At 42.9% G+C, this 27,306-nt stretch overlaps 1 protein-coding gene across 1 annotated transcript; it reads right to left on the bottom strand.

The window, feature by feature from the left end:
• Window positions 1-179: 179 nt before the first annotated feature.
• Window positions 180-25,716, bottom strand: ipo13b (importin 13b). Its single transcript, XM_061078509.1, has 23 exons — window positions 25,603-25,716; window positions 25,161-25,247; window positions 18,503-18,628; window positions 17,837-18,193; window positions 17,185-17,438; window positions 14,021-14,161; window positions 13,434-13,575; window positions 12,384-12,550; window positions 11,585-11,705; window positions 11,213-11,360; window positions 10,196-10,377; window positions 9,518-9,544; window positions 9,202-9,336; window positions 7,549-7,701; window positions 7,167-7,247; window positions 6,921-7,058; window positions 6,693-6,789; window positions 4,808-4,860; window positions 3,287-3,353; window positions 3,066-3,124; window positions 2,823-2,912; window positions 2,481-2,662; window positions 180-2,041 (listed from the first exon to the last, which is right to left on the bottom strand). The coding sequence occupies exons 1-23, from the start codon at window positions 25,621-25,623 to the stop codon at window positions 1,945-1,947; spliced, it is 2,925 nt and encodes a 974-aa protein (XP_060934492.1). The 5' UTR covers window positions 25,624-25,716; the 3' UTR covers window positions 180-1,944.
• Window positions 25,717-27,306: the final 1,590 nt, after the last annotated feature.

The following is a 27,306-nucleotide window of genomic DNA, read 5'->3' as shown; positions in this document are numbered from 1 at the left end:
AGAGGATCAGAGCTGAACGTCGCCCCTCACAGTTCAGATCAGACTCGGAGGCAGACCAGCTCACTCTCCAGAGCTGACTCTTGCCTCCAGTCTCAGTTTACGTCACATCATTGTGCAGCGTATCACACGCTGAGCACGTTTGTCCCCTGAACCCCGAATTCCCCCCCGCCCCACAAAACACATACATGCTACATGTCTGCAGGCACCTCGGATAAGACAGAAGGATTAGACTGAGATAAAGTTTTATCAGAGACCACTAAGTACATTTTGATGCTGTGTGTTTTTAGATGTCGACTGATCCTGCTGATTCACTAGGCTCTGTTTTTTTTTTACAGCAGTCACATCACCTCATCAATAATGACTCTAGCAAATTGGCTGAGCACACGCTCCGTACTAAATCTTGTCGGAAACGCTGAATTACTTTCTCAGAGATCTTGTTACGGAACTCTAATCCTTCTTGGTCCTCTCCAAGGCAGTGAGCCAGGTGAATGAATGAAAGGATTTTTGGGTATCTTGTTCACGAGCGTTTTGTTGAGAGTTGGTGTCAATAACAAATAGATGGTTGAGTCTGGTCACTGAGTATCCACATGATAAGGAGCTTTAATGGATGGGTGTGATTTGCCGACGAGGTGAAATATTGGACGTTTCTGGTCAGCCTTTAAGAGGAGTCTGAATGAGTTTGGTGTGAAGAAGTGAAGAAATGAGAAAATGAATGGAGTCTTTGTTTAAAAGATAGGAGGAAGTCATGGATGTGTACTGTAGGTCCAATATAAGTGCACTGAACAAGTGGAAAAAAGTTTACATCTGTGCACACACAGCCTCTCATACAGGTATGAACACACGCATACACTCAAATACAAAGAAGTGTTCAGCAATTACTGTTAATATTCACAACTTGATTAATATTTTTGCACGATTACAGTGACTAAGCTGTCCAAGGTCAGGATTAATAATCCCTCCAAATATCTCCTCCCAGTTTCCATCCTGTTCCTCTTTCTAGCTGCCAGCTACTATCATGCCTTCTTGCCTCCAGCCTTCACCGTCCTGCTTTCCCTAAAGGAACCACTGCATAAATATCACTCTTTACAATCCGAGGAGACTGCAGTATGACTGAGCAGGACTGCATGAGGTACAGCCCTACACACAGAGGGCTGGGCAAGAAAGAGCAGACTGTTTTTAGCCCAAGTTTTATGTTCTTCAGCTTTCTGTCTCCACTCAGCCACCCCTAAAAGCAATATATAACCAAAAAAAGGACAAATTCATAAAACATTTTATGATAATTTGGCAATAAATTCTCCTGGGGGCATGAGTGGGAGTAAATATTTCTGTATTCATGTGGTTTTTCCTGCAGAATCCACTCCTGACATTGATTCTTCTCGCCTCTCTTTAGCAGCAGCAGCAGCAGGACCGACGACCGCCATCTTTCTATTTGTGTACATATACATTTATATACTTAATTTGATTTACTTTGAAAAATAATGTCAAGTAGCTACGTACGATACCACTACCATTTCATATGGATGCTAATCACCAGGAAACAACCTAGGAACCACAGGAAGATCTATAGGGGCAGAACAAGACAGAGAGAGGAGGAGGCGTGAGGCAGCATGCTGGGTGTGCTGCTCGAAGCTCTGCCAAAGAAAAGGCCTTTAAATGAGGAGAGAGGGGAAGAGATCAATCTGAGAAGAGAAACAGAAAACCAGAGCAGAGAGGACAGCCTCCCTAAAGCCACCGGGGATTTCATGTTTTGTCCATTAATCCGACGGCAGGTGTGTGCAGGGAAGGTTTTGTGTCTTGTCCTGCGGCGGGGGTTAGGGTAATCTTTACAATCACTTCATGGTATCTTCACTGACAGGGTTTGGTGTGAACTGTGTTGTTGTGGCATCCAGCTGGTTTGCACTGAGGGCAGAGGTCACGGTTAGGTGAGAGTCCAAGGGTAGAGTTTCAGTATTCAGCGACGTACTCTGTACCATGGAGCCCTCTGCACAGTAGTGTGAACTCTTTCACCATTTCCTTTATCCGCCTCTTGTTCACTCGTTCTCTGCATGATTGAGGATGGCAAAGGAAAAAAAATTACAAACAGTTATATAGATTATGTGAAATAATAACTTAGTTTAGTCGACTGGACAGACTCATTGGCCCTGTTCAGACCTGGTATTACCACTCATCCTGAGAGATTCGTTTGGCATTAAAATGCATATGAATGTTTCTCCTCTGACCACTTGTGATTGGATCTCACTTCCCGCTCTCACACAGTAAGAGCAAAAGTATACATACACAAAAGTATGTCGCCACATGTGTCCCATGACCAACTTCAAGTGATAAGATCTCATGACACGTTGAGGACACATTTGGGTACGTTCACACATTCATTTAGAGCTGACTACTTGTGACTGGATCCCTCAGAACGGATGATAGTACCAGGTCGGAAAGGGGCCATTCACCATAAAAGCTGCTGCATCAAATGTCCGGTATCTCACCTGAGTATCTGCTGTGAGAAGTGGTTTTTCTGGTCCACTGTGATCCGTGACGACGGGAACCCTGGCGGCTGCAGTGCCTCCTTCAACCACACAGCGAGCAGAGAGAAGCAGTGCTTGTTCAGGGAGAAAAGCACTTCTGCAAACTGGTCCATGAGGCTCCGAGACGCCCCGCCCCCGATGCCCTGGAGAGAGAGCAGAGGAGGCTTTTTACATTAGGGACTTAATTACAAAGAGAGAGGGAGAAAAGTTTGGAGGTTGATACCACAGCAAACTGCAGTGGTGGCAGAATGAGGAAACACTTCTATGGTGTGATGTGTCCGTGTGTAATGTGGTGCTCCTCACCTCCAACAGGGCCTGCACCAACAGCTTGCCGTCCTCCTGCACCAACCTGGCCAATGGAGGCACATCTGAGCAGCGAGGTAACAGTTCAGTCTAATGCAGAGACACAAAGTAAAGACTATTTACATCTACAGTGATGGCTTGATTAACATGTTTGCAAGGGATTCAGTTGTTTTGTGTGTGTGTGTGTGGGTGTGTGTGGGTGTGTGTGGGTGTGTGTGGGTGTGTGTGTGCTCGCACGCTCACAAAGAACAAGCACGTTGACTTCACTGTCGGAGCTTCAGGAAATTTGAGTGACAGTACTCCTAGAAGTGGGAGAGAGAGATAGAGGCATAAATAAACTACTGAAGATTGATGTCAAACATTTACAGTTTGTACTTTGTACTGACAGGCAGATATTTCACAGCAACTGTAGCAAAACACACAGAAAGCTGTGTGTGTTTGTGTGAAGCTAAGTGCAAACTTACCACAGTGGAACACTGCTTTCACGTCAAGACTCTCAGACAAGAACAAATCGGGCTTCCGTTTGAGGGCCTAGAAGGCAGATAAAGGCATTAAACAGAGTATGTTTGTGTCTGATCCAACCCTATCGGCACTGCTTCACCACAATTCACTGCATAAGCTCCTCAAAATACTGCTATCAACAATACCCACTCAGCCTGGTAGCCGGATCTGACAGCAACACAGGACTGGGACCAGATCTGCCTACCAGGCTATTGTACTCTCTCCGTCTGTTTAGAAAAAACTATATCCAAACTGATACAGAGATCCTCCAATGCAGAACTCAGCAGGTATAACAAACAAATTGCAAAAAATCAAACTTTGAAATCATTAGAAACTTAAGTCAAACTAAAGGCAATGATGGTTCTGGCTTTGTTTCTAGAAATCAATCTTAATTGAAACATTACTTTTTTTTTCTTTTTTTTTGGGCTGACTGTATTTTTTTGGCTGACTGGATTGAATATGCAACAGAAGTGTGTAAGTAATTAACATGTGCATATAAATAGAAATACAACTCATCTCATAATAATGAACTCATTCAGGATGGAGGAGAGGAGAGAGGGAGAGAGGGAAAGGGAGAGAGATGAAGGTCAGCTCTATCCAAAGATAGAAAACAAAGGAAGAAGAATGAAGACAAAAATATAAAACAGAAGAGCCATCAGCCAATTTGTCTGAACTGATTAATATTAGTTGAATATTAATTCATTTGGGCTTTGATTGGCTCTGGGCTGGAATGACTTCAGAGGACGAGCGGGTTCAGAGACTAACCAGTCACCTGGGACCACAACACTCAAACAGACGTAATTACAACAGCTTCCCAAGAGCACTGCGTCAACTAAAATATTTCATCTGAGAGTGTTGATGGAAAAAAGATTAAGTCAAAATTAAGAGCTTAAAATTGTGAATTTCCAGGCAGAACATTAATGTGCACAAATGTCTCCCTTCTTCATTTTGAAGCAGCATGTAGTAGAGCAGTGTTATACACCCATATCTTAATTAACTGAAGGATTACACAGTCCTGTGTGAGATATGAGAATTATAATGCCATTTTAAGATTATTAAACCTTTCTAAAAACCTAGAGGCTGTAAAAAAGCACCGCCAGCTCACAAAAAATATCTTTGTCTGTCTTAGCTACAAAGAGAAAAGATTATCTTACCTATGAATAAATCTACACAGCTTTAAATATCAATATGTAATGGATGTATCAGGATTTACAATTATCAATTATCTACAGAATAGTATGTATTTCAACGTGGCGAGGTGACTGTTAGAATCAAAAGCGTTTGAGAAGAGACTGACGTCTCTTTTTCAAACATGCCCCTGACGTTTCATTCCACTGCCTGGCCTATGTGATGGGACTCCTTAGGGCCCAGCATCAGAAAGAGATATAGAGAAGGAGGAGAGGACAGAAAAAGGGAGAAACTAGAAAAGGAGAGAAAGAGGGAGAGAAACCCAAAGTGAATGAAATAAGAAACCAAAAACACACCTGAGCTTGGAGTTGCATAAATGAATCAACAATATCAGGATGATCCCTGGGTCCTAAAATATAATAAAGATGAAACTTAAGAAATCATAAGAGAATAATATACAAACAGCAACTGAATAGATTCAACAGTCATGTAGAAACAAAAGATAACTCAAAAATATTTCATTGAAAAAATTCACAGGTGAATAAGGAACAAAGGGGTGGTGGGGGGAGGGCATATGAAGCTTTGGCAGAGTCTTTGAAGAACAGACCAACCAAAAACCAAAAACAGGCAGAAGACAAAGACATGGGTCTGTCTGGAGATAAAAACTAAAAACAAAGAAGTAACGAGAGAAAAAGAACAAACCTAAAGAAAGAAAAGTGGGTTTGGAGTGGGAACCCAGGAGGCACCTCTGTTACTGTTACAGTTTGGAGGAAAGGAGGCACCAAACCTGAATGAACCCCCCCTCACCTCTCCCCCTCATGAGACACTGCTGGCATTACTGTGATCAGACAACCAACACGTTTCCTCGCAGGTTGAAGTGCTTCGGGGGGAGAGGTGATCAGCAAGGGTTCATTCAGAACTGGTCAATAACATCCCCTTCAAAGATGAGCCTGTAGCCATGGGCATGAATCACGCTCAAAGATCAGGGTAAGTTCTGATATAACTACCTCCCTTATGCTGGACACAGACTACAAGACTTAAAAATGCGACAGATTACAAATGAGGCACAATTAAAAACACATTTCTGAGTCAGAGTTGAGATTCCTGACTTTCAAACAGGGTTTATTCCGATATCTTTAGTTGGTGTTGGAGTTACTCAAACGTCTGTAGTGAGCGCCCAGCTTTAGCTGTTCCCAGACTCCAAACAGGTTTCCTGCTCAATACCCCCACCAGACCTCAACCACACACAACTCCTCGAGAGAATATAGGGCTTATTCAGAGGGCCGAAATGAGGAGCCCGACTCTAATCCTAGCACAGCAGGGACTGCAGCTGTATTGAGCTGGCACACCCTGCTATGTTAGTCGTCAGCCAACTGAATAAGCAAGAGGTCTCTGTGCTGTGACTGTATCCTGCACTGATACTGTCTACTGAAGGGCACCTGCTCAGAAAAAAAAGTGTTTAGAGGCAGGACGAGAAGCAGCCATCACTGAATCACTCAAAGCAGGAAAGGAAGAGAGGGAAAATGGGACAACACAACGGGAGGGGAAGCAGCAGACAGTCCTGACACAAGTGCTACAAGCAGAGAGTAGTGAATTGAATTATATCATCTCCTTGATGATGTCTGTAATATGTTGAGAAAATCAGAACATTCATCTGGCTACAGGGTCACGCACATGAGGATAAAAGTTACTTCCATGCAGCCCAAACACTCAACAGTAAATTCACCCACAACTATATAAATGTAACAAATGAATAAAAAAAATGGAATAAGCAAAGGCTTATCAATACAGAAAACATTGCAACTTTTACAAGTTAAAAACAAAACATAAAGTACTTAAGTGATTTAAATTATCGTCTATAATCAGTCTGCATTGACAAAAGAATCATCTGAGACAGACCTCTATGTGTCATGAGAGCAAACGTTTAAAAGGTAAAATGTGACGGAGTCCGGTGACCTCTGCCCTTGTTATTTACCTCCAGGCCGAGCTATTTTTATTGTCTACAGCACATAAGCAATTGCAACTGTAAATGGGAGTTAATGTAACCAAAACATACACAGAATATGAAACAAATTGGTTTTCTTTTATTTTTAGAAATTCGGTTAGTGTCTCTCTCTCCCTTCTACACCAACGATGTTATTCTGCAGCTCACGAAATCAAATCAGAAACAAAGTTCTAGCAGTGGTTTGATCAGAAACAGTTCACAGTGTTCACACACCCACCCCCTGCTGGACCCCCTACCTTGCTGGAAGATGGAGAGCGTTACCGAGGTAACCAGCTCAAACAGAGCCTTGATGGGTGGGAAGTGGTCTGTCTCGCTGGCAAAGATATGAACCATCTGAAACAGCAGGACATCGAATCAGTCACTCACCGTGTTACCCAGGTTACAACAGGCAGCAGCAGGAGACAGAGAACGTCAGCTGTGGTTACAACTGTGTTTAACTACAGCTGGTTAATATTCAGACGCACCTGTCGTGTGAGATCGAGGGCGGGGGCTTGGGGAATTGTACTGTACATCTGCCCAAGCATCTCACTTAGCTGAGACACCATGGGAGCAAAGTCGTGGAGCAGCGTCTTCACCGACTTCTCAAAGATGGCACACACCGCCTGAGGAGCAACATGAGATCAGCTTCACTGGAGTGATCGTATCATTACATCTCTGCATCATTCAGGAAGTTCTTCAAAAGCAGAAATTTTACAATGTTGACGACTTACCTCTACCACCTGCGAGTCATTGAGCCACTTGCTGAGGACCGTCTGTATGAGAGCAAAGACTTGCTGCAAAACCACCACCACCTGACAAACAAAATCAAAATTTAAATAAAAGGAATAGTATTAGGTATTGGCATTTTACACATGAGATCCTACAAAATGCTATATAGGCATATATTTCTATAAGCAGAATTTCTAATGAATACGGTTGAGTGACAGGACACAATTTTCCTGTTGGCCACCCTCACCACTACAAACAAGCAGCATCCGATGTATTGAGAATAATATTGGTCATTATCTCTCATTCATAGATTAAGCCCATTGCTTACAGTCAGTCTATTTCCTAAATCACCCAACCCAGTGACAGTGATGTGTGGTGACTGACCGGGTTCGGTCCAGGTGGGGGTGGGGCTGCTTTGACTGGTGGCGCTGAGCCGTCCGCTGATTCGTCATCCTGCTTGCTGATGTCGAGCGTAGTGAACAAGTTGGAGAGCAGCCCCAGTATGTGAATGATTGCCAACTTATTGGAGGGATTAGGCTAAAAGAAAAAAGAAAAGTGATAAATAAAATATTACAACTGGTGAGCACACAACCTAACCCCACTGTACAACTGGCTCAGTGAGTCCATTGGTGTCTGCTTTAAGAAGCCCCTGCTATTATATTCAAGAGGACCAACCAACCTTACATGCTAAACATGCTACCAAACATTTCCTCCTGGACAGTATAAGACTTTTGAAAATGATCACAGTTTTGGTAATAAATACTTTTTTTGTCATCATTATTCACAAAAACAAATAAAGTGGTATTTAGTGAACAAAATAATTGGCTGGTAAATAATAATTCATGTCAGTCCTAGTTAAATAATATAAACCTTAGCCTCTAAGTATTTTAGTAGCTGGACAGCAATATTGCATCATTTTCTTACACGTTTTCTCGCTGTCATCGACACAGATGCAAGTTCACACACACACACACACGCACATCTCACCCAGGTAAAATCATTAATTAGGATTTCGCTAGCAATACTTAATCATTGCTCTGTCTCCATGGTGATGTAACGGAGCCAAAGGACTAGACAGAGGACAAAGATGAGACTGCCACACCCTTTCACAGCCACATCTCTCCTCTCTGGTCTAAAATCTACCTCCTCAAAACATTGATGCTTTTACTCCACAGCATATTGTGTTCGACATCCCCGTCAGAGCTGCTCCACCAGAATTTTCCATCAGCCCTGCCCACATTATGGTCATTCACCCCTGATGTAATGTAACCTTAAGGGTCTCCCCCACTAGGTGCCACTATTTTTCCGGTTTCAGACACAGCTCCTCATTTCTTAGTCTGATGTAATGCCAATACATCAAAATTAGAGACAGAAATAATAAGAGAAGGAGGAAGTCAGGAAGGGTATATTAGATAATGTGTGACTGTGTTTGTGTGTGTGTGGAGAGTGAGGGGTGAGACAGGGACAGAGACAGACAGACGCATAGAGAAATGAAAAGCTTCATCTAAGCTGACATCTGTATTCACCCCACCCGAGGTCTTTACTGAGTGAAGAACAAGGGATCAGGAGAAACTCTACTTCCTTCCACATCCAGTAGATATTAAACGGTGTATTTTTAGATAACCTCAGCTCCATATTTGTACTATCCAACATGATAAAAACAACATCTAGGTTCCATTAGACCTGACATTTAAACAGGGTGAACAATTCTCCTTTGCATGATTGTGCGCATGCGCAATTAAAACGGCAACCTACTGTAACTATGTGTGCATAGGCACTTTTCCCATTTTTTTTTTAAACTTTGAGTTTGTCTGTGTTTTTCCATGAAGGAGTGAAATTGTGTCTTTGCTTCTCCCATGTGAGTCACTAGCCCATGGTGTAGGGTCAAATCCAATCTGGTCCCACAGAGAAATGTTCCACTGCGGTGACACCACACAGACTCAAAGCGTGTTCCAATTGGCCAGAGTCCATCTGTGCTTGCTCTGTTTTTGTATGAGTGTGTGCGTTTCACTGTTACACATGGCTGTGTGTACGCACCGTCTCATCCGCTAGCTTCTCCAGTTGTTGAATGTATGGGGTGATGAGAGAGTGAAGGTTTCTGAGGATGTCTTCCACAGGGAGAGCGGAGAGCAGGAAGCCCAGAGCCTGCATCAGCCACATGCACTGACTCGTCTGCAGGAGGAGACGATAGCAGGGTTATCATCAGTTCAGCCACAAGTCAAAGTTTCAAACTGAACCGGATTTATCATACAACGTAAAAACTTGGACTTATGGGTAATGGCATTCTTTCACAGCATTCCTTATGTAAATGTCACTTTTGGACTGAGTGAGAGTGAATTTGAGAAACACTGACCTTGTGGATCTGCTTTATAAGCACCTCCTTTAGAGAAAAAAAAAAGTCAGAGTGATGGTTCTTTTATTCTGAGAGTACGACATCACAAATTATCCAAGAAACGTAACTCCAAAAATACTTCGCTCAGGGGATTTCAAAGGGTAATGGCTATTTCTGGAGAACAGGCAGATTACATAAGATTGCAACACCAGAGCCATTAAAAGTTTTAAAAATGTTAAAATGTATTATTACTGTACGGTGGTGAGGAGGGTCAACCAATTGGAACTTAGATAAACCACAAGAAAATTAAGAAACATCCATTTAACAACACATGGGCTGTAAATACTAGTCGTGCAAGTAGCACAGACGACAACAGAAGTGTTTCCAGTGATGACTCGCTCGGACCAAATTGTGATACAATGCTTTGTTACTTTTGAAGTTATTGCAGTCAGCTGCTTGTCAGTGGTGTTGGAAAATCTGTTTTTCACAGATTTATATTAAAAGGCAGTGAAAAAGCATTGAGCAAGCACATCCTGATTCATCACTTTTTCATACCCTGCGGAAACATGTCCATTGTCATCCGTAATTGCATCATGTACTGTCAGGAAGAGGTTTTCTAAATTTGCTCTTTAGACCAACATGTTATCCGATTTTATACCTGATCAAATAGGTAGAAAAAAGAGCATATTAAAAAAGTACCTGAGATACGGCGACTATGTTGGTTGCGTAGGGGGGCAGGTCATATTTGCATTCCCTACAAATCTTCTTGAGTGTAGACACAGAGGAAACTGAGAGGTCAGGGTTTCCTAAAGCCTGTAGCACCAAGGGCAAAACACTGCTGAGCATCACCGGGTGGTCAGCCAACCATTCAGCCAGAGCACCTAGTGAGAGAACAGATCAGATACGCAGTGAGAAACCGTGTGCGCGTGTGTGCGTGTGTGCGTGTATGTGTGTGTGTGTGTGTGTGTGTGTGTGTGTGTTACTGGAATAATAATTGTCATTTTCTTCTTTTTTTCTTTATGCTTGGGGGTTGCAGGAAGCCAATCCCAGATGACATTTGGCAAGGGGCAGTGTACACCCTGGGCAGGAAGGCAGTCTGTAACAGGGCTTATAAGAGCTGTTTTCAGACATTACCTTTGGACATTTTCCTAAAATATTCCTGCCAGCAGAATACAGCAGGAAAATGTCAGAAAAACTCACAGCAAATGAGTGGGTGATGAAGTGGGTGAGTGGGTGATGAGGTGATGACAAAATGGGAAGAATATAAATATCTCAGGATGATGCTCATAGAATTGTTGTCGATGCAAAACTAAACATTACAGCTGAGTTAGTAGCTTCTTCTTCCACCATCTTCGACGTGCTGTCAACAAAAACACTGTTTTCCATAGTAACATTTATATGTCAAGTCCTGCCTCCTGCATGCTCTACCCAGAAGCCACCCCTCGCCTGAATGATCCAGACTTTCTCCTGTTGTTGTGTCCGACTTAATCTCCTGCTGCATTCTTCATATGTGGAAGGCAAACTCCAGAAAATGTCTGAACCCAATTTTTCGGACATTTTCCGAAGTTCGAATCTGAAAACAGCTATAGACACAAACAACCATTCACACTCACACCAACAGTTAGTCTAAGCTGCATGGTTTTGGACTGTGGGACACATTTAAAATGCAATAATAATTTATGTAGGCTGGTATGATACAACCAGTACTTGTCTTACCTATTGTGAACATCACTGTGTCTGCTAACTGGACGTTGTTGATATTGATTCTGGGGATGAGTCCTATTAGGCCTGGGATAACGTCGGAGTAGTTCACGTCTATCGTCTCTGCTATGGACTGGAAGCCGTACAGCAAAGCTTCTGTGTGCTGTAGGAAGAGAACACAGTTAGGGAAGTTATGACTCAAAAAAGCACTTGCAAAAAAAACAAAAAACATGGGAAATTCTTATTTATATAAATTGTTTAAGTACTGTAAATATATATTTTAACTTTCTTGAGGTATATTTTGGTTTGTGTGTGTGGACTTGATTCATGGTTATATACGGTAAGTATAATAGTATAATAGTGTGTGTGTGTGTGTGTCTCACCCACCTGCCACGATGTGGGCTGCTCTGCATTAGTCAACAGTCTCCCTAGTTTATCATACAGGTTACTCAGCAGCTCTGCTCCGAGCATCTCATACACATACATGAGTGTGTCAGAGATATCCACCCTAAAAGAAAGACATACACAGACATTTTAGGGGGTCATAATCTTAAAGGGGACATATTATGAAAATTCCACTTTTGCAGTGCTTCTACACGTTAATTTGGGTATCTGGCGTGTCTACAGTCCCAAAAACTCTTGAAAAAAAAAACTTTGCGATTTGTTGTGGTTCCTCTATGTCAGAAACTATAAGCTAGAGTGAGTCGAATGGGAAAACACCAGACTGTGAGGTCACAATCTGGTGTTCCCCCCCCCCCGGAGGCGGAGATCTGGTGGAGTGTGTATGGTGTGACAGGGGGGGCAGGGCTGTGACAGGGGGGGCGGGGCAGAGGGGGGGGGGGGGGGGCACTCAAAACAGGACAATCTGAGGAGGGCTGTTTTAGACAGGGTAAAAAGGGTGCTGTTTTAAATGATCCTTGTGGTATTTTGACCAAAAAATGTTACAGACATTTCATTAAGACCCCAAGGAACCATATCAACTGTGGTGAAATGGGCATACTATGTCCCCTTTAAAACAATATCTGTTCATCTATTTGTAATTCAGGTTCTGCCCTCTCAGCTGCCAGGCCAGGAACACACTCATCTGGTGACCAATCATCCTGTCAACAAGTAATTTCTGAAACAATCAGGCCGTCACTGACACACCGGCACACAACAGTGTAGACACACAAAAACACACACACACCTGTAGATCCTGAACTGCTCTTTCTCATCTAAGGACCAAGATTCGTACTCCTGGTCAGACGGGAACTGGGCTTTGTGCAGCAGAACATCCACCAACTGGAAATACACCGGCCTGTAGACCTGAAGATACACTGCCTGCTTTTCTGGCTCAAACGACATGATTTCATCCTGTGGAAGGAGGAATAAGGAATAATAAGGACAAGAAAAACTACTCTTGGGTCTGGAAAATAAAATAATTTTTGCACTTAACCAACCAAAAGCATCTGTTGCGGCTTTCACAGTGTTAAAGGCTATTTACCAGACACTTGAGTAAATGTCACTATTTATTAGAAAACATCAACCTGATCACTTAATATCACTAACTTCACATTACCAGTTTGCATAAACCAAGAATTTAATTATGTTGTATAACACAGAAGATAACAGCAAATGTACTAAGACATGCTGTCAGATTTTATTATTTGAAAAATTGCAGACAAAGGCAGACCCCAGTAAGTAGCACATTTGTACATCATGATTTTATACAGTCCATAGCTCCAGCATGTTCTCATACGCCACATTTCAAGGACTTTCCAGGGCCAGTTCCCATAAATTCAAGGATCCAATACAGCATAGCTAGTGATGTGAATCAAGGTTAATTTGTGTTACAGCACTAAGAATTTTTATAATGAGAATGAGAAGGTTTTACAGTAGTTCAAGGACAGCAATTAAAAAGAGAATGAACACTACTTAGCTGTGCTATGTTAGAAAGGTAAAACAATTTTGGTCTCAGCAGCAGCGTGTAGCTTATTTACTAATGTTAATGTTTTATTTTTGCAATACAAATATACATGTCTATGTATATATATATATCAATATGTGTGGGTGTGTGTGACTTCATTTCTCAAATTCAAAAACATTAAACAAGGATCATTTTGTGTTTATGTTCTGAGAAGTGTGTAAAAAATGCAAATTAGAAAAAGTGCAGTGACTCTTATTTATCAAATGATCATTACATTGCTTTAATATTAAGATAGAGCACATCATAATATTGGATTTGAACATGTCTTACTTGTAGCGTGTACCAGAAGGTGAGTGTGAGGGAGCTGGTAGTCTCATTGACCGGGTAGTGGCCGGGGATGCCTGTACAAAACATGATCATGTTGACTAAAGCCAGGAAGCTCTGCCAGTGATCCACCTGCTCCAACAGAGTCCTGGAGAGAGAGAGGAAGGTGAAAGTCAAACAGCTGCACAGTACAGGTTGTACACTGGTGAAGTAACGACTCATGAAAAGGAGACATGGTGGATGTAGAGATGACACACTCAAGACACTGGACAGCGAGTGTTGTAGTGCGGTGTAGTGTAGTGATTTTAATAAAATTGAATTAGAGAATCTGATCTCCTCCCAATATCTACTAACTACCTGTCTGTGAGACTTGCTGTTTGTCTGTTTCTCAGTAGCATTACTCAAAAACTACTGAACCAATTTCCATAAGATTTTGTGGAGGGATTTTGAGGCCATTGAATTTTTGGAGCGGATCCACATAGACAGGCAGCTCCTGGAATTATTTTGTCACTTTATTTAACATGGTGAGATTGGATGTTAACCTTGAGGGAAACATGCTGTCAACGAGCGAGCGAGCGAGCACACACACGCACCTGGAGTGGTTCTCTCCCAGTGTGACAACGATCCGGCAGATTCCGTGGCACGTCTCCATGTCTCCATTCTGAACAGCCTCTCTGAGCTGCTCTTGAAGGGCAAGCACTCGAGGAACCAGTTTCAGCAAAGTGTTCACATATCTATAGCCCGAGGACACAAAAATACAAACAAAACAAAAACAGCAGAAGTGACAGGTTAGACTCTACTTCATTTAAAGAACTGGTGTGAAATCAGACACAATGCTATACAAATGAAAAGAGCATCACATGCACAGCCAGTGAGACTCGCCAGATGGATATAAACAACTGACTCACACCGCTTACAGCTAGGTTGATGTATTTATTGCTAGTACTCAAGTGTATTTATATATTTATTTCAAATCAAATCTCAGTCCACGTCAGTCCAACCTCTGATCCAGCACACCCACCCCTAAAAAACCCACACATCTACAGGGGAACCAGAAAATGTATTTAGAGCCCCAGCTCAGAGCTGCACCACTGTCAGTTTATGTTCTGTCTTCTTCCTGCTGTCTCAGCCGGATAATAACTAACACACACACAAACTCACAATAGCATGAGTACGCAGCCTTTAACGCAAGCTCAGATCTGGTCATATGAAATTAATGACAACATTGGATAACATCCTCCTGTCATCCTTAATGACAGTCTAGTGAAGGGGTGACATTTGGAGATGAAGGTTGTGCGTGTGTGTGTGTGCGCATGAATGTCACTGAGGAGATTATGTGTATGTGTGAATGCTGTGAATGTAAACCATATTATGTGTGTGTGTCAGTCCCAGGGGGTTTGTGGTATGCAGCTTGTGCTCCATCTTTCATGAGGACATCAATAAGGACATGGGTCCAGGCGGATGAATATTCATCAATGACACAACAAGGTGATGGAAGTAAGTACTGAAATTCAGGGAGGAAAAAAAACAGAAATCAATCAGAAAAATGTAGAATTTAATCTGATGGTGTTTTTTTCTTGACACTTTTTCATCATCATTTAAATGTTGAAACAATTTGAAAAAAAATTCATCTGAACTAAAAAGACTGAGCCCAAAAATTAGGCAATCTACAAGCTGGATTCAGAGGTTTGCCATTTTGCTATTGATTCCCTTTCTGCCCATTGATAACTCATTTAATTGTTAAATGTAATCTATTTTTAAAACAACAGTAGCCAAACAAGATGATTGAATAGAAACAATGGCGCTAATATGCCTCCTCTGCTCTGTGGGTCAAACGCATCTCTAACCACAGTCCTGGAAACATTTATTATTCCAATTTCCCTCAGGCCATTTTATGAGGTGAGGAGCTGAATATATGGTCCTGCATTATGATGTCGAGTCCCATGCTCAGCTGCCAATACTGATTCAGCCTTTTCTGGAGAAAACCTCCACCCTGCTGTGATATGCATGTTGTTCTGGCCTCCATCTAATAAGCCTGTAGCTGTATGTGTATGTGTCTACTGGCCTACATCTTCTGTATTTGGCTGTGCGAGTGACGCTGCGAGAGCAGTGCAGGGACAGACTGCACTTACTGTAACTGTGTGTGTGTGTGAATGGCAGAGTGTGAATGCACTCAGAAGATCATTCATATTTAACAAGGCGCTCTGCAGATGCAGGTCATGCACTCTTAGCTCGAAAACAGGACTTGTTGTGTATGATGTGCGATTAAAAGCCGAATGGAATCGTATGCATTCTTCCGTTTCTGTCATTAGAGACGACGTGGCGGTTCCTCTGAGACGGTCTGCTGCAGTCTCCTCTTCTCTAGCTCACTGTTGTCCTTCCTCTCCTCTTCTGCTCCCCCGTTCTGCTGTTATACACATTCTCCCTCAATCCTGACTCCTGCTTTATTCCCTCCATCCCTCCTCCCCCACCCCTGTTCCCCTCTGCAATTACTGCAACACTTCGAGACAGGGGAAATGGGTTGCCTGGCAACAGGATGCAGCTGGACCAATAGCATCCCCCCAAATGAGTTGACTGTAATGTGTTCAAACAGAGGGAGAGAACAAGAACCAGGGAGGGGGCTTTAGTTCTGATTGTTAGAGGAGAGAAAGGGGGAAAAGGAAGAACCCAAAGAAACAGTGGCAGATAGATAAAACATAAAACAAACAAAGCAAAATCTACAGAATGAAAAGAGGTGGGCTATGACTCAGAGAGAGAGGAAGGAGAAACCCTTCATAAACAACCCCCATACTTCTAACATATTCATAAACACAAGACAATTTATCTCCTAAAATGTAACCCTACAAATCACACAATGCTCTGACAAAAACAGACGCCACATGTGTCTCAAGAGACGCCACTAATGAGACAGTCAAGACTTTTGGGAGGATCTGACAAACAAGTACACAACAGAGGACTGTGATCAAGTGCCACACAATAAGAGACAGGAGGAAATAAATTGATATTGGAAATAAGTATACAGTTGTACAAACCAGCTCTGAAATCGAGTCGATTAAATGAGCGCGGCAACACTTGCTTAGGCTGTTCTCCTTGGAACTCTTCTCACCATTAACCGTCTTCCTACTGTCTGCTTGCTCGACATGTCAGTGTCTTTAAATTCACTTGTCAGCACCAACTTTACAAATACTGACCCTCCCCCCATCTATGAAGCAGTGCAGAGGTGTGGAGGAAGGAGTCTTATATTCCTGTACACTTTCACACCTTCCCCTACCCTTCTTCCAGTTTTAGCTGTTGTCTCTTCCCGTCACCCCCGCCCTCTATCTCTCCCTCTCTCTAGGGGAGGGGGTAATGGGTGCCTGCCACGTCTGAATCAGCCAGGGCATGATGACATCTCTCCCAAGCTCTGTAACCATGGCAACACCAGCCAACCGAGAAATGCCTCTCTCCTCCCCCTGGCTGTCAACTTGCCCTGTATCAATCCCTCCTTCCTTCCCTCCATCCCTCCCTGACGGCCTTCCAGTGCCCGCCCTCTGTTTCCCGCTGTCAGCTAATACATTCTTTTTTTACTCTCCTCTGATGTCCTTTCTTCAGTCATTCCCATGACAAGCTTTTCATAATGTTGTTCCTTCTTTCCTCTGCCTTTTCATTGGGTTGAAATTGGAGTACACACTGGCACACATTTGTACTGTGGAAGTACTACGATATTTTGCGCTTTTAATATAGATGATATTCATGCAATTTCCACATCAGTACACACCTTTGCGAGTCCGGCTGTGAGATGGCATTGACTATTGCCTCTACTGCTGTGTCGAAGAGCTCTGGGTCAGGCAGGGCACTGAAGCAGTCGTGCACCAGGTCTTCGCTCTCGCTGAGGGGCACATCCAGCAGCACCCAGGATGACAGGCAGCGCAGCACGCGAGCTTTCACCGCCCCAGGACTGTCTGTTTGCCGCAGCAGTTGCTGCAGTAAGGGACACACTGACCCCCACTCGCGGCCCAGGGCACCCCGAACCTATGGGATGGAGGATAGCAGGGCTTAGACTCATGGTGTTATGCTCACATGTTATTATCCTATGTTTTATAGACCCGGGTATCAAGTATTTTATGCTGGTGCCATTAAGATGTACTAATTTGCTTTTTTGGATATTCAGGTTGTTCTCATCTACAAATCCTTTAGATACATTCACAAATGTGTTTGTTCCTATACCAGGACATAAGTCAAGACTATGTAGACAAGTAAACACGTTTAAGTATTTTCTCCCAGTTTCTGGGAGTTCCACAACATTCTCAATACTTGGTACTCAAGACACAATTCAGTCAATAATTAATATGATATGAAAACATGAAAATACTGCACAGGTGGTGCTTGCCACCTGCAGAGCTGGGAGATGGTGGTGCCTGCAGACATACCTGTCCCTTTCGGTACTGTGGCAGGCGGCTGGTCTGGAACTCTTCAGGCAGGACAGTGAGCAGCTCCAGCAATGCCAGGCAGCGTGCCCGGCCATCCACCCCTCCCCCCTCTTCCTGAAACACCCGCACCATCTCTGAAACTGCGCCTGGCCACGCCTCGGGCATTGTGTTGAGTGCCAGAGAGGCCAGGGCCACACACAGGCGGGTGAGTACCATCTTGGAGCCAGAGGAGAAGCAGGCAATCTGGGAGAACAGCTGGGTCTTCAGAGACTCGTACTGATCTGTGGGTATGTCTGACCAATAGCGGGAAATCTTGGTATGGAGTGCACTGGCACCGAAATACTGGATCTCTGGCACCTGTGATAGATGATAAGATAGATACAAATGATGCAAAATGCTTTTTTTCTCAGTGGGTTCATGTGTTCATGTGTCAGGACTTGACTGTTGATGACTGCTGGCTGAGCACAGAGTGAGTGAGAAGACCTGCTTACAAAAGCTGCTGTCATCAGTTAAATTAAGAAACCTCGTCGGCTGTTTGTCATGTCAGCTGTCACTAATTAAACTTAGCTGCTGTCGAATGTTGCATCCCTGCACACCGCTGTCAGTACCTATTAAAAGTAAGTAGTAAAAGTAAGCGTCAAGCCTGTGTGTGTGAGTTCACTCTACCTTGTCTGGGCTCAGCAGGGCCCAGCAAAACTGCCAGGCCTGAGGCGAGACCTGAGCCTGCATTAGCCATTTCTGGGCCAGATTCTTGTTCTCTATATTGGGATCATAGTACAACTGATGGAGAGCCTAAAAGGAAAGGAGAAGGAAAAGAAGAAAACTGAGCACGGGGAGAATCCATACAATCTGTGGATGGTTGAACAACTTTGTACTTTATAACGTGCCATTGGAGAGATGTTTGCGATCACACTCCACGCATTCACAACAGTCCTTTGAGCTCTTGTTTGATGGAATAAAGTGGGTACCTTGAGAAAACCAAATCATTTTCATGCTCTCAAACAGGAGAGCTCACAGACACATAGTTGATAGTTTACCTCGAAAACCTGGACAATAGAGAAAGCAGTGAACTGAAAACAGCACTCTCTGAAGTAGAGCTGTGGGTAATTTGAGTACTTGAGTGCAAGGTAACGCCAAGAGAAAGGAGATAACGGATGAGGTAAAAAAAGGGAAAGCAATGAAAATAAAAGAAGGGAAAACAGGCGCATTAATTAAACAGACAACTCTAATCCCGGCAGTGCTAGAGTTTAGACGCTGCTCTGCAAAAACTCTGTCTCACACAAACGCAGCTAATACAGATGCTCCCTGAACTCTGGACTGAACAACAGTACATGTCTGACAAGCAACACTGGGCACATTTGGTGAGATGCTGATTCTCGTTTTTAACCCCTGAAGCCTGCTCACATCAAACCTCCACCACCAACCCATCTCTCCATCTATCCGACTCCTACCAGCCTATGATACATCAGCTTTCATTCCATCCATCAGCTCTCTGTCTTGACATCAGTCTTCTACAAAAAAGCTACATTTCTCCCCATTTACTCATAACAGATGTATCCGCTGTGTTATAGGGGAGGATGAATAATACTGTGAAGAAAGGGTCACAGGGTACGATGCTGCAACTGCAGCTATAGAGAAGGAAATCAAAAGTGTCAATAACAGCTGGAACCAGAGTCTCTCCCTGTTTGCCATCCTGAAACAAAATAGGGTTGGTCGATGTATACCGAATTGGCCTATAAGGATGTCAATACAGATGTGATTGTCGGGTATAGATTATAAATTAAAGTGGTGTGCCCAAAGTAATGTACAGAAATACAAAGCAAATGATCCAAAATAAAGAGCTAGCCACAACCCTGTTCTTGGATTTTTAGTAATATTCAATACTATGACTCTAAATTGGTGGTATATGTGAACGCTTCCTTAACTCTGCATGTTGGCCCTGTGACACGCTTGTGACATGTCCAGGGTGTACCCTGACTCTCGCCCAATGTCAGCTGGGATTGGCACTAGCTCAGACATGGGCAAAGTACGGCCCGCGGGCCGTATACGGCCCGCTGGGCTTTTTAATCCGGTCCGCCGAACTTGTCCAGATAATACAAAAAAAAAAAAAAAAATTTGAAATTAATTTTTTTTTTTTTAACTAACAATTTTGTAGCACTTTAATGGCACATGCTTATAGAACTTTGTAGTTTTGCTTTATTTTTGTAGAAATCGTACTTTTCTTGATTCTTGTTGTTCTGGGTTTGAACCCAGACTGACAGAAGGAGCCGGTGTGATGGAAATTCTGTCTCTTCTGTTATCTTATACTGAATGAATGCATCATTGCATCAATAAAGCCATCATCATGGCATCAATAAAGTTGTATGAAAAAAATAAGAAAAAAGCTGGTGCCCTCGCAGGACTGTAATAGACACAACCGATTGAAGTGATTTGCTGGAGTACCTGTCTGTCATAAAACCACCAACCTGCCTGTGTGCACCCTGCACATGCTTGCTCTGCACAGACCACAGACTCCAGCCGGAGAGACATACATCGTTAAAGTAGAGACGATAGCCGGAATTTAGCTAGCTAGTCACATAGAATTCAGATTGTAGCAGTTGTCAGGCAGCCTACAGTCGTGTGTTTGGGAGCTTTGACGAGACGGCCTATGGGAGGAGGTGGGATGTATAGTATAGCCAGCTCTTGCTAGCTTTACTAGACTACCGACCATAGCTTTAAATGATAAGTAATATAGACAATGGGAAAAAGATGGATGAAAATGTTTTCCAGTGTCAATCAACACAAAATACTTGACCATTATATCTCTTGTTTTGTGTTGCTCTGGATGATGCAGTTTAACACTGTTATATTCTCATTTACATAATACATTGTGCATTAAACCAATCAATATTATGAGCAATGAAGCTGGGATCAACAATGAGATGATGAGCCCAGCAGACAGCCGAACCCACTATAACGGTGTTATAATTATCTATAATCATGATACTGCACAGCTCTGAACATGGCTGACTGGGTGTTAATGAGCAGAGAGCTGGCTGGCATTTGTACGTACACGTGTGAAAGTGAGCTATAGGTGTAGGTACAGTGCATCAGGTGATGTATATACTGTATACATGCTGCTTCAACATCCTAGCTCTGTAGGTCTTTGCTCCTCTAATATCAACCTCTATCATGTTTAGGTTTTGTATTTCAAACTGAACAGGGCAAGGCTGCATGATGAAACAGTTGAAATATTCAATGGGTTAATCTGTTGTGATTTCAGGTCTTTTCAGGACTCGTTATCGCACCTTCAATCAAAAAGCATTAACATGAGGGGGATTTTTGGTAGTCAGCTCCACTCTGCCCTTTCTGTAAACGAGGCTGTGATATCAGGGTTCCAAGCAGCAGCGGCTCATTACCGCAGTCCTCTGTGTGATCGCAGACCCCTCCTTATCCAATCCCAAACAGCACCGTGTCTGAGTGCGTCTGTCCTTCCCTGGTTTATTATCAAAGCACAAGACACAAAACAGTCTCCTCAATTCACTGCTTTAATCCTCTCACAAAGAACCGCCGCCTCTCTCCTAGAAATCAAGGCAGAAATGCCGTAGTTATCTCCACTATCTGTAATTGTGCGTAATTAATTGGCTTTTAAAACAAGCAAAATACGCGCACACCTCTAGAAACAGCAGTGTTTGTTTTCAGCTCAGGCAGCTAACTGTATCTCCAGATGGTGGCAACCAGCCTGTACCACCTGGCTTCACCTGAGGATGGCGTGCTCCTGGCAGACACTGTCAGAGGTCATTAGCCTCCTCTACCATCCTTTTTGCAACAGAGGGAGGAAGGGAAGACGGATGCGAGTATAAAAGCCTGGCTCAGTGAGACACATTCACCATCTGCTCTCATATGTAACAACAGATTCACTTTAGCTGCTATATGCTTGTGTGCTCGTGAAGAAAACTATAGTGTGAGTCCAACACCACAACACCTTTACTATGTAGGACAAATATGAATCAGACCAATGCATTACAATCATTGTCCTTGAATAATATTTTGTTGTGCACAGGGTAGAGATCTTGATGATGAGAGGCAGACAGATTTGACAAAGGGGCAGTCTTTATATGGTTTTAGTAAACATCACAGAAATCTATTTCCCCGAATTTGTATCACATCATCCCACATCATCAAACACACACACTTTGGCCATGTCTTTGCACACTTATCGAACTCAGGAGGCAATTACCCCTAAGTGCCATAGGTTGACTGCATTTTCGAGCCATCTGTCTATAACAGTGTCAGGCTCAAAGTCATCGCGGTGACGGAAGGGCAGTGCGGGCGCTGTGCTGCAGAAGGCAGTATCACACCACTGACCAATCAGGACACTGTGTTATAACTGTGAGAATCAAAGGCAGGAATGATGATTAATGAGGAAACAAAGAAGAATAGTTTATGTCAGGGTGTGCGTGGGAGGTTGTTGACAGCAGACGGCCAAGACAGAAATTAAGAATACCATGTTGTCAACAGTGATAAAATCTCAGCACATGAAAAGCAAATTCACCCACAAAGCAACATGCAAACCCATGAGCATTGAACTTCTTTCTTTCCGTCATATAATTCAGAAAACCCATCACGCACAGCTGCTGAATCAGTGGTTATAACATACCATCTCCAAGCCTGCTAAAATAAATAAAAGGATAAAGATAGAGGCATGTATACATCATGTAACCTAGAAAACATGTGGTCCCCCTTGATCCTGCATGTATTACTGTCAATACAGAAATGGATGTAATGCTCATAATGATCCCTCTTTTCCTTCTGAAGTAGCCTCGCAAATCTAAACAATAAACCATGCAGTATCTCTCGGTGTCAGATTTCTCTGCCCTGCTATGTTCTGCAATATGTTTTGCTGGCAGCCTGAATCATCTGCACAAAACCACGTCACAAGAACACTGCACTTGTATGTCGCATACATCTGATCCTAACTTCACTTGAAGACAGTTTGCATCACAAGCTCGGCCTCCTAAGGACAGGATCCTGTGGGAGTAATGTACTGACCAGATGATTACAGATAATTATGGTAACAGAGTTCCATCCCTGACCAAGTGCCCTTAAGCAAGATGCTGACCCAGTACAGTGCCCGTGCTGTGCTTCTTTCCGGTGGTATAGCCGCTGTTTCTCTTGGAGGACAAAATGCTAAATGACAAAAGCCAGACTGGCACACTCTTCACAAGCACATTGCAGAGCTCTGAAATTACTCCAAAAGCCACTTGCAAGCTGAAAAGCTATTCTGACGTTAATTACAGTCAAGCGGAAATTGAAGGCAGTATACAAACCCATTCATCATAAACATCAAGTTATTGACAATGTGGATCTTTGTTCCACAGACCCACGACTGAACAAAGGTCTTTCTATTGGACACATACAAATACTGTTCCTGGAACCATCATCTCCACTACAGCCCACTGCACAGAAAAAGTGACAATTTTGCACCACTGGACTTTCAGCAAAAGCAGTTGCTCTCATCATTTTATAAGAAGCACAATTCCTCATTCTATTGACGTCCTCAAAAATGACATGTCTGTTGCTGCTGTGACTGTTTGGCAAAGGAGTAAACCACATCACAGATTCTTCTAAAACGGCATCGAGCTGATGATCTGATGCTTAAACTACTGTGATGATGCACACACTGATTCTGCAGAAACCTGTTTTCTCCCTCTTGTTCCACTGGATGAACAGCATCCTGCTGTTTCCACAACCAAATACACATATGTCATCGCAGCCAAATTATCTAGAAGCAGATTTATCTCACCCAAACAGCCTGAATATGCTTTCTAAATATAGCAGAGTCTTAGAAGAACAATATCTCATCAGTTTTTAAATGCAAGTGTGGTGCAATTACAAAAGTGCTCACAGCCTTTGTGGGAAGTGATACTTCAGATGCTCTTTGTCGTTTTCTAGCAGTTAATGAGATTACTGAGAGTGCTGTAGCATGAATGCTGATTGGAAAATGCACCTTAGATTTAATAAATCCCTGCTAGTACATGACCTAGTGGCGTACTGTTTTCCTGTATTCATGAAAGACAAAGGGTGGATCAGTTTTAAAGTCAAAAGTTCAGTGTCTTAAAGTAGGCTACAATGACATCATAGATAATGTTAAATTAAAAAAATATATATATAATTTTCTGAAAACACAATCCCACTAGCCACTACACGACCATTTAACCACAACACTGTTTCATATTATTAAATAAATTACTGAATGCATATTTGACATGTGGCTCAGGTCATTTTTTTGATGAATATCAGGCTCTGTTTTTGTTCCCTTAGGGTATTCTGGAAATCCATGTTTCACTTCCATTGTAGCTGAGACGCATTACAAAAAATTTGACTCATGAGGTTGGATTTCACGGAGAAATACCTTAATACATCATAACAAATGATTTATGAAACTGTCATTTCTATTAATTTAAACTAGCACACAATACAGACACTACGTGTTTTCTCCAACTTTAATGTGATCACATTTTGAGGGAAATGTTACTTGTTTTACCTTGAGGCACACAACATTATTTTAGAAGTCATTCCTTCCATCTGTAAAAATGAACATGACAGGACCTCACTCGCTGTTTGTCATTCCTGCCCTTTTATTATTAAACCAGAAACCAGGTAATCAAGCCAAGACGTTTCCCCTGCAGGAATGTGCCGCTCTCCCTCAAAACCTGCCTCGAATCATATCTGTCGCATCACCTTCCTCCTCCCTCACCTCCTCCTCCTCCTCTTTCTTTACTGGCTCTGTGACAGACATCGACCCTGTCCCACCCATGCCTGCCCTCACCCCATCCCCCACCCAATCTATCCCATCACATCAACTCTGCTCCTCCACAGGAGCACCTTTCTCCCTCTCCCTCTCTCTCTCCCTCCTTGCATCCTCCCCATTGTCTCCCCACACCCATATGCTCTCGTCCGAGTCAGTGGCCGCCCAGCAGCAACCTGACAGCCACAAGCACACGCTCACACACACGCTCACACACACACACACACACAAACAAACACGATTCAACACAGAAAAACAAGACCCAGACAAACATCTCACATTGACAGACATGGCAAATCATTGGCGGAATATTTTTGCTCCAATCTGCTCGATCATTCTGAACACTAGTAAAGAATTAAAGATGAGAGAATGACTGTAACAAGGACAGATGAGCTGAACGCCTCTGTGCAATGACAGACACTTCATCTCTCCAAATTAAAACAGTAAATACTGTAAATGTGGCTGCTTTTTCATGCGTCATATTTCGAACATGATGCTCCATTGTTTGCTGCTGACGAGGAGCGCGACACTCACCTTCTCTACGTTTTCCACCGTGATGTCCAGGGCGTCCGGCGTGGCTGCGACCCTCCCCGGCGTCTCCATCTCCCCGCTGACCCGCAGCTGTCAGGCGACAGAAGAGGAGCAACACATTCAGGAGCGAGCGGCCAATGTTAAACTTCACTATTTGACCCAGCGCCCCCCACACACACACAACATATCCACACACCCGCAGCTCACATCCACTCATCAGCAGGGCGAGCTCGGGCTTCTACGTTTTAAAAAATCCCACTAGAAGCTAGCCGGCAAGCTAACATTAGCTCATTTAACTTGAGAGCTAGGCTAGCCGATGCTAACCACCACAATAGATAAACACTGGAGCGAAGCTATGCTAACGCCATTCTAGCTAACGAGGCAATTCATGCAACTGAACGCTCCCCTGGTGCTGAGCGGCACCGAGCGAGGCGGGTATACTGACATGTTCGAGGTGTGACAGCATTACGAACACAATGCCGGCTCCGCGGGTGTTCTGTGGGCTGCCTAAGTGACCGAGAGTTCCACACCTTTCTGTCCCGACACGGTGCGAGGCGATGCGGGCAGATCCGCTCTGCCGCTGCTCCGTCACTATGAGCTCTGCTACATTCAGGCACCGTGGGAAAAAACAGGACTGTCAGGGACCACCCAATAACACGGGGCGTGAAACAGCTATTTCGGAAGTTCCATTCACAGGCAGAGGATATTCCAAAGCAGAAAAAACACACATATAAACTGACCGCGCTCCTGTTGTGTATATTTTTCTTCTTCTCTTTATTAAACAAGGACAATTGCACAATAACATTTATCTCAAAATGAGAAGCGATGATCTATGCCAGATTTATCAGCTCCTTTCCATCTGCAGTCCCTGGGCAGGTACACAATCTAAAACAAACCAATTACATAAAAACAAATAATTTACATACAACACTACCAAAGTCTATATCATGCAGTTATACTGACAGATCCACGAGTACACATCAACATATACCAGCACATTCATTCAATATGTCGGGGAAAATTGCAATTCAACACAATGAAAAATCTGAATCAGGTTTAGATTAATGTTGACATGACTGGTTGCTCTAAATCTTTCCTTTTTTTGCACCACAGGAGAAAGATGGAGACTCTGTGCACGTTTCAAGCTCAGCTGGAAGCATATTCCAATGTTCGATGAGAAAGCAGACCGATGGGATGTTTGTGTCTGAATAGAGCAGATCGAGATATTCTGCTCATTTGCTCTGAGCGTGAAGGAAAAAGAAGCTCTTCAGATGTGGCAGAGCAGCATGGTCGATGACCTCAAAGGTTCAGTGTGTAAGACTCAAGAAAGAAATGAAAGGCCTCTATTGACAGCAATTGAATATAAAATAATCCTAGTGGTATTTTCACCAGGATTATTATCATCTACATGGTACAAATTATTGATTTATTAACCCTAGTATTGGCCCTTTACATTTAAATAATTATATTTACATTGGAAGCTGACATGTTTTTTACAGTAGCCAAAACTGGACAAACTAAACACCTTTTGAATTGTTATGACAGCTGAAGGCAACCATTAGGTTTCCTTCATGTTTGGAAAGGGAGGGTTAGGGGAGGGGTATTCAGCTGCAACATACTACTTCACTAGATGTCACTAAATCCCACACATTGAACCTTTAACGATCTTCAAAACTGAAGAGGTTGTATTTGGAAAGTATTTTACAATAATTGTAATTTAAAGATTTTCAGTCAAAAAACGTTTAATTAGCTCACTATGTATTTACTGGGTTCATACATTGGCAGTGCAGCTTTAATTTATTTGTTTATTCTTTATTTGAGAGGGGACGATGTACAAGAATCCTTTCGCCAGATGTTGCATCTTGCAGTGATAAGGAAAATGATGACAAAACGCAACAGAGGGAAAAAAAGACATATACTTTTAATTACTTTATTTATTTAGTTTCGTCTGTGTATGTGCCAGTTCAAGCCTTAAGAAAATAAGACATTGTTTAGAGCAACAGCGCCTCCATGTGGGGCAAAGAAGACATCACACTAAAGTTAAATACACTGTCACCCTATTAAAAATACCCCAAACAGGCAATGCACATTTTTTTAAATTGTCTTCATATAGTCTTTTGTGATAATAAACAACATGATAAATAGTGAA

This window comes from Limanda limanda, chromosome 9, assembly GCF_963576545.1.
Source record: "Limanda limanda chromosome 9, fLimLim1.1, whole genome shotgun sequence".
In the NCBI taxonomy this organism is placed as follows: Eukaryota; Metazoa; Chordata; class Actinopteri; order Pleuronectiformes; family Pleuronectidae; genus Limanda; species Limanda limanda.
This window is presented reverse-complemented; position numbering and strand designations above follow the sequence as displayed.

Excerpts from the sequence above, each read along its gene's own strand:
- ipo13b (XM_061078509.1), bottom strand. The coding sequence starts at position 25,623 with ATGCTGTCACACCTCGAACAT. Across the intron at positions 17,439-17,836 it reads CACAGTACCGAAAGGGACAG|GTTCGGGGTGCCCTGGGCCG; the intron begins GTATGTCTGCAG and ends TCCATCCCATAG. Across the intron at positions 3,354-4,807 it reads TTATGCAACTCCAAGCTCAG|GCCCTCAAACGGAAGCCCGA; the intron begins GTGTGTTTTTGG and ends TCTGCCTTCTAG.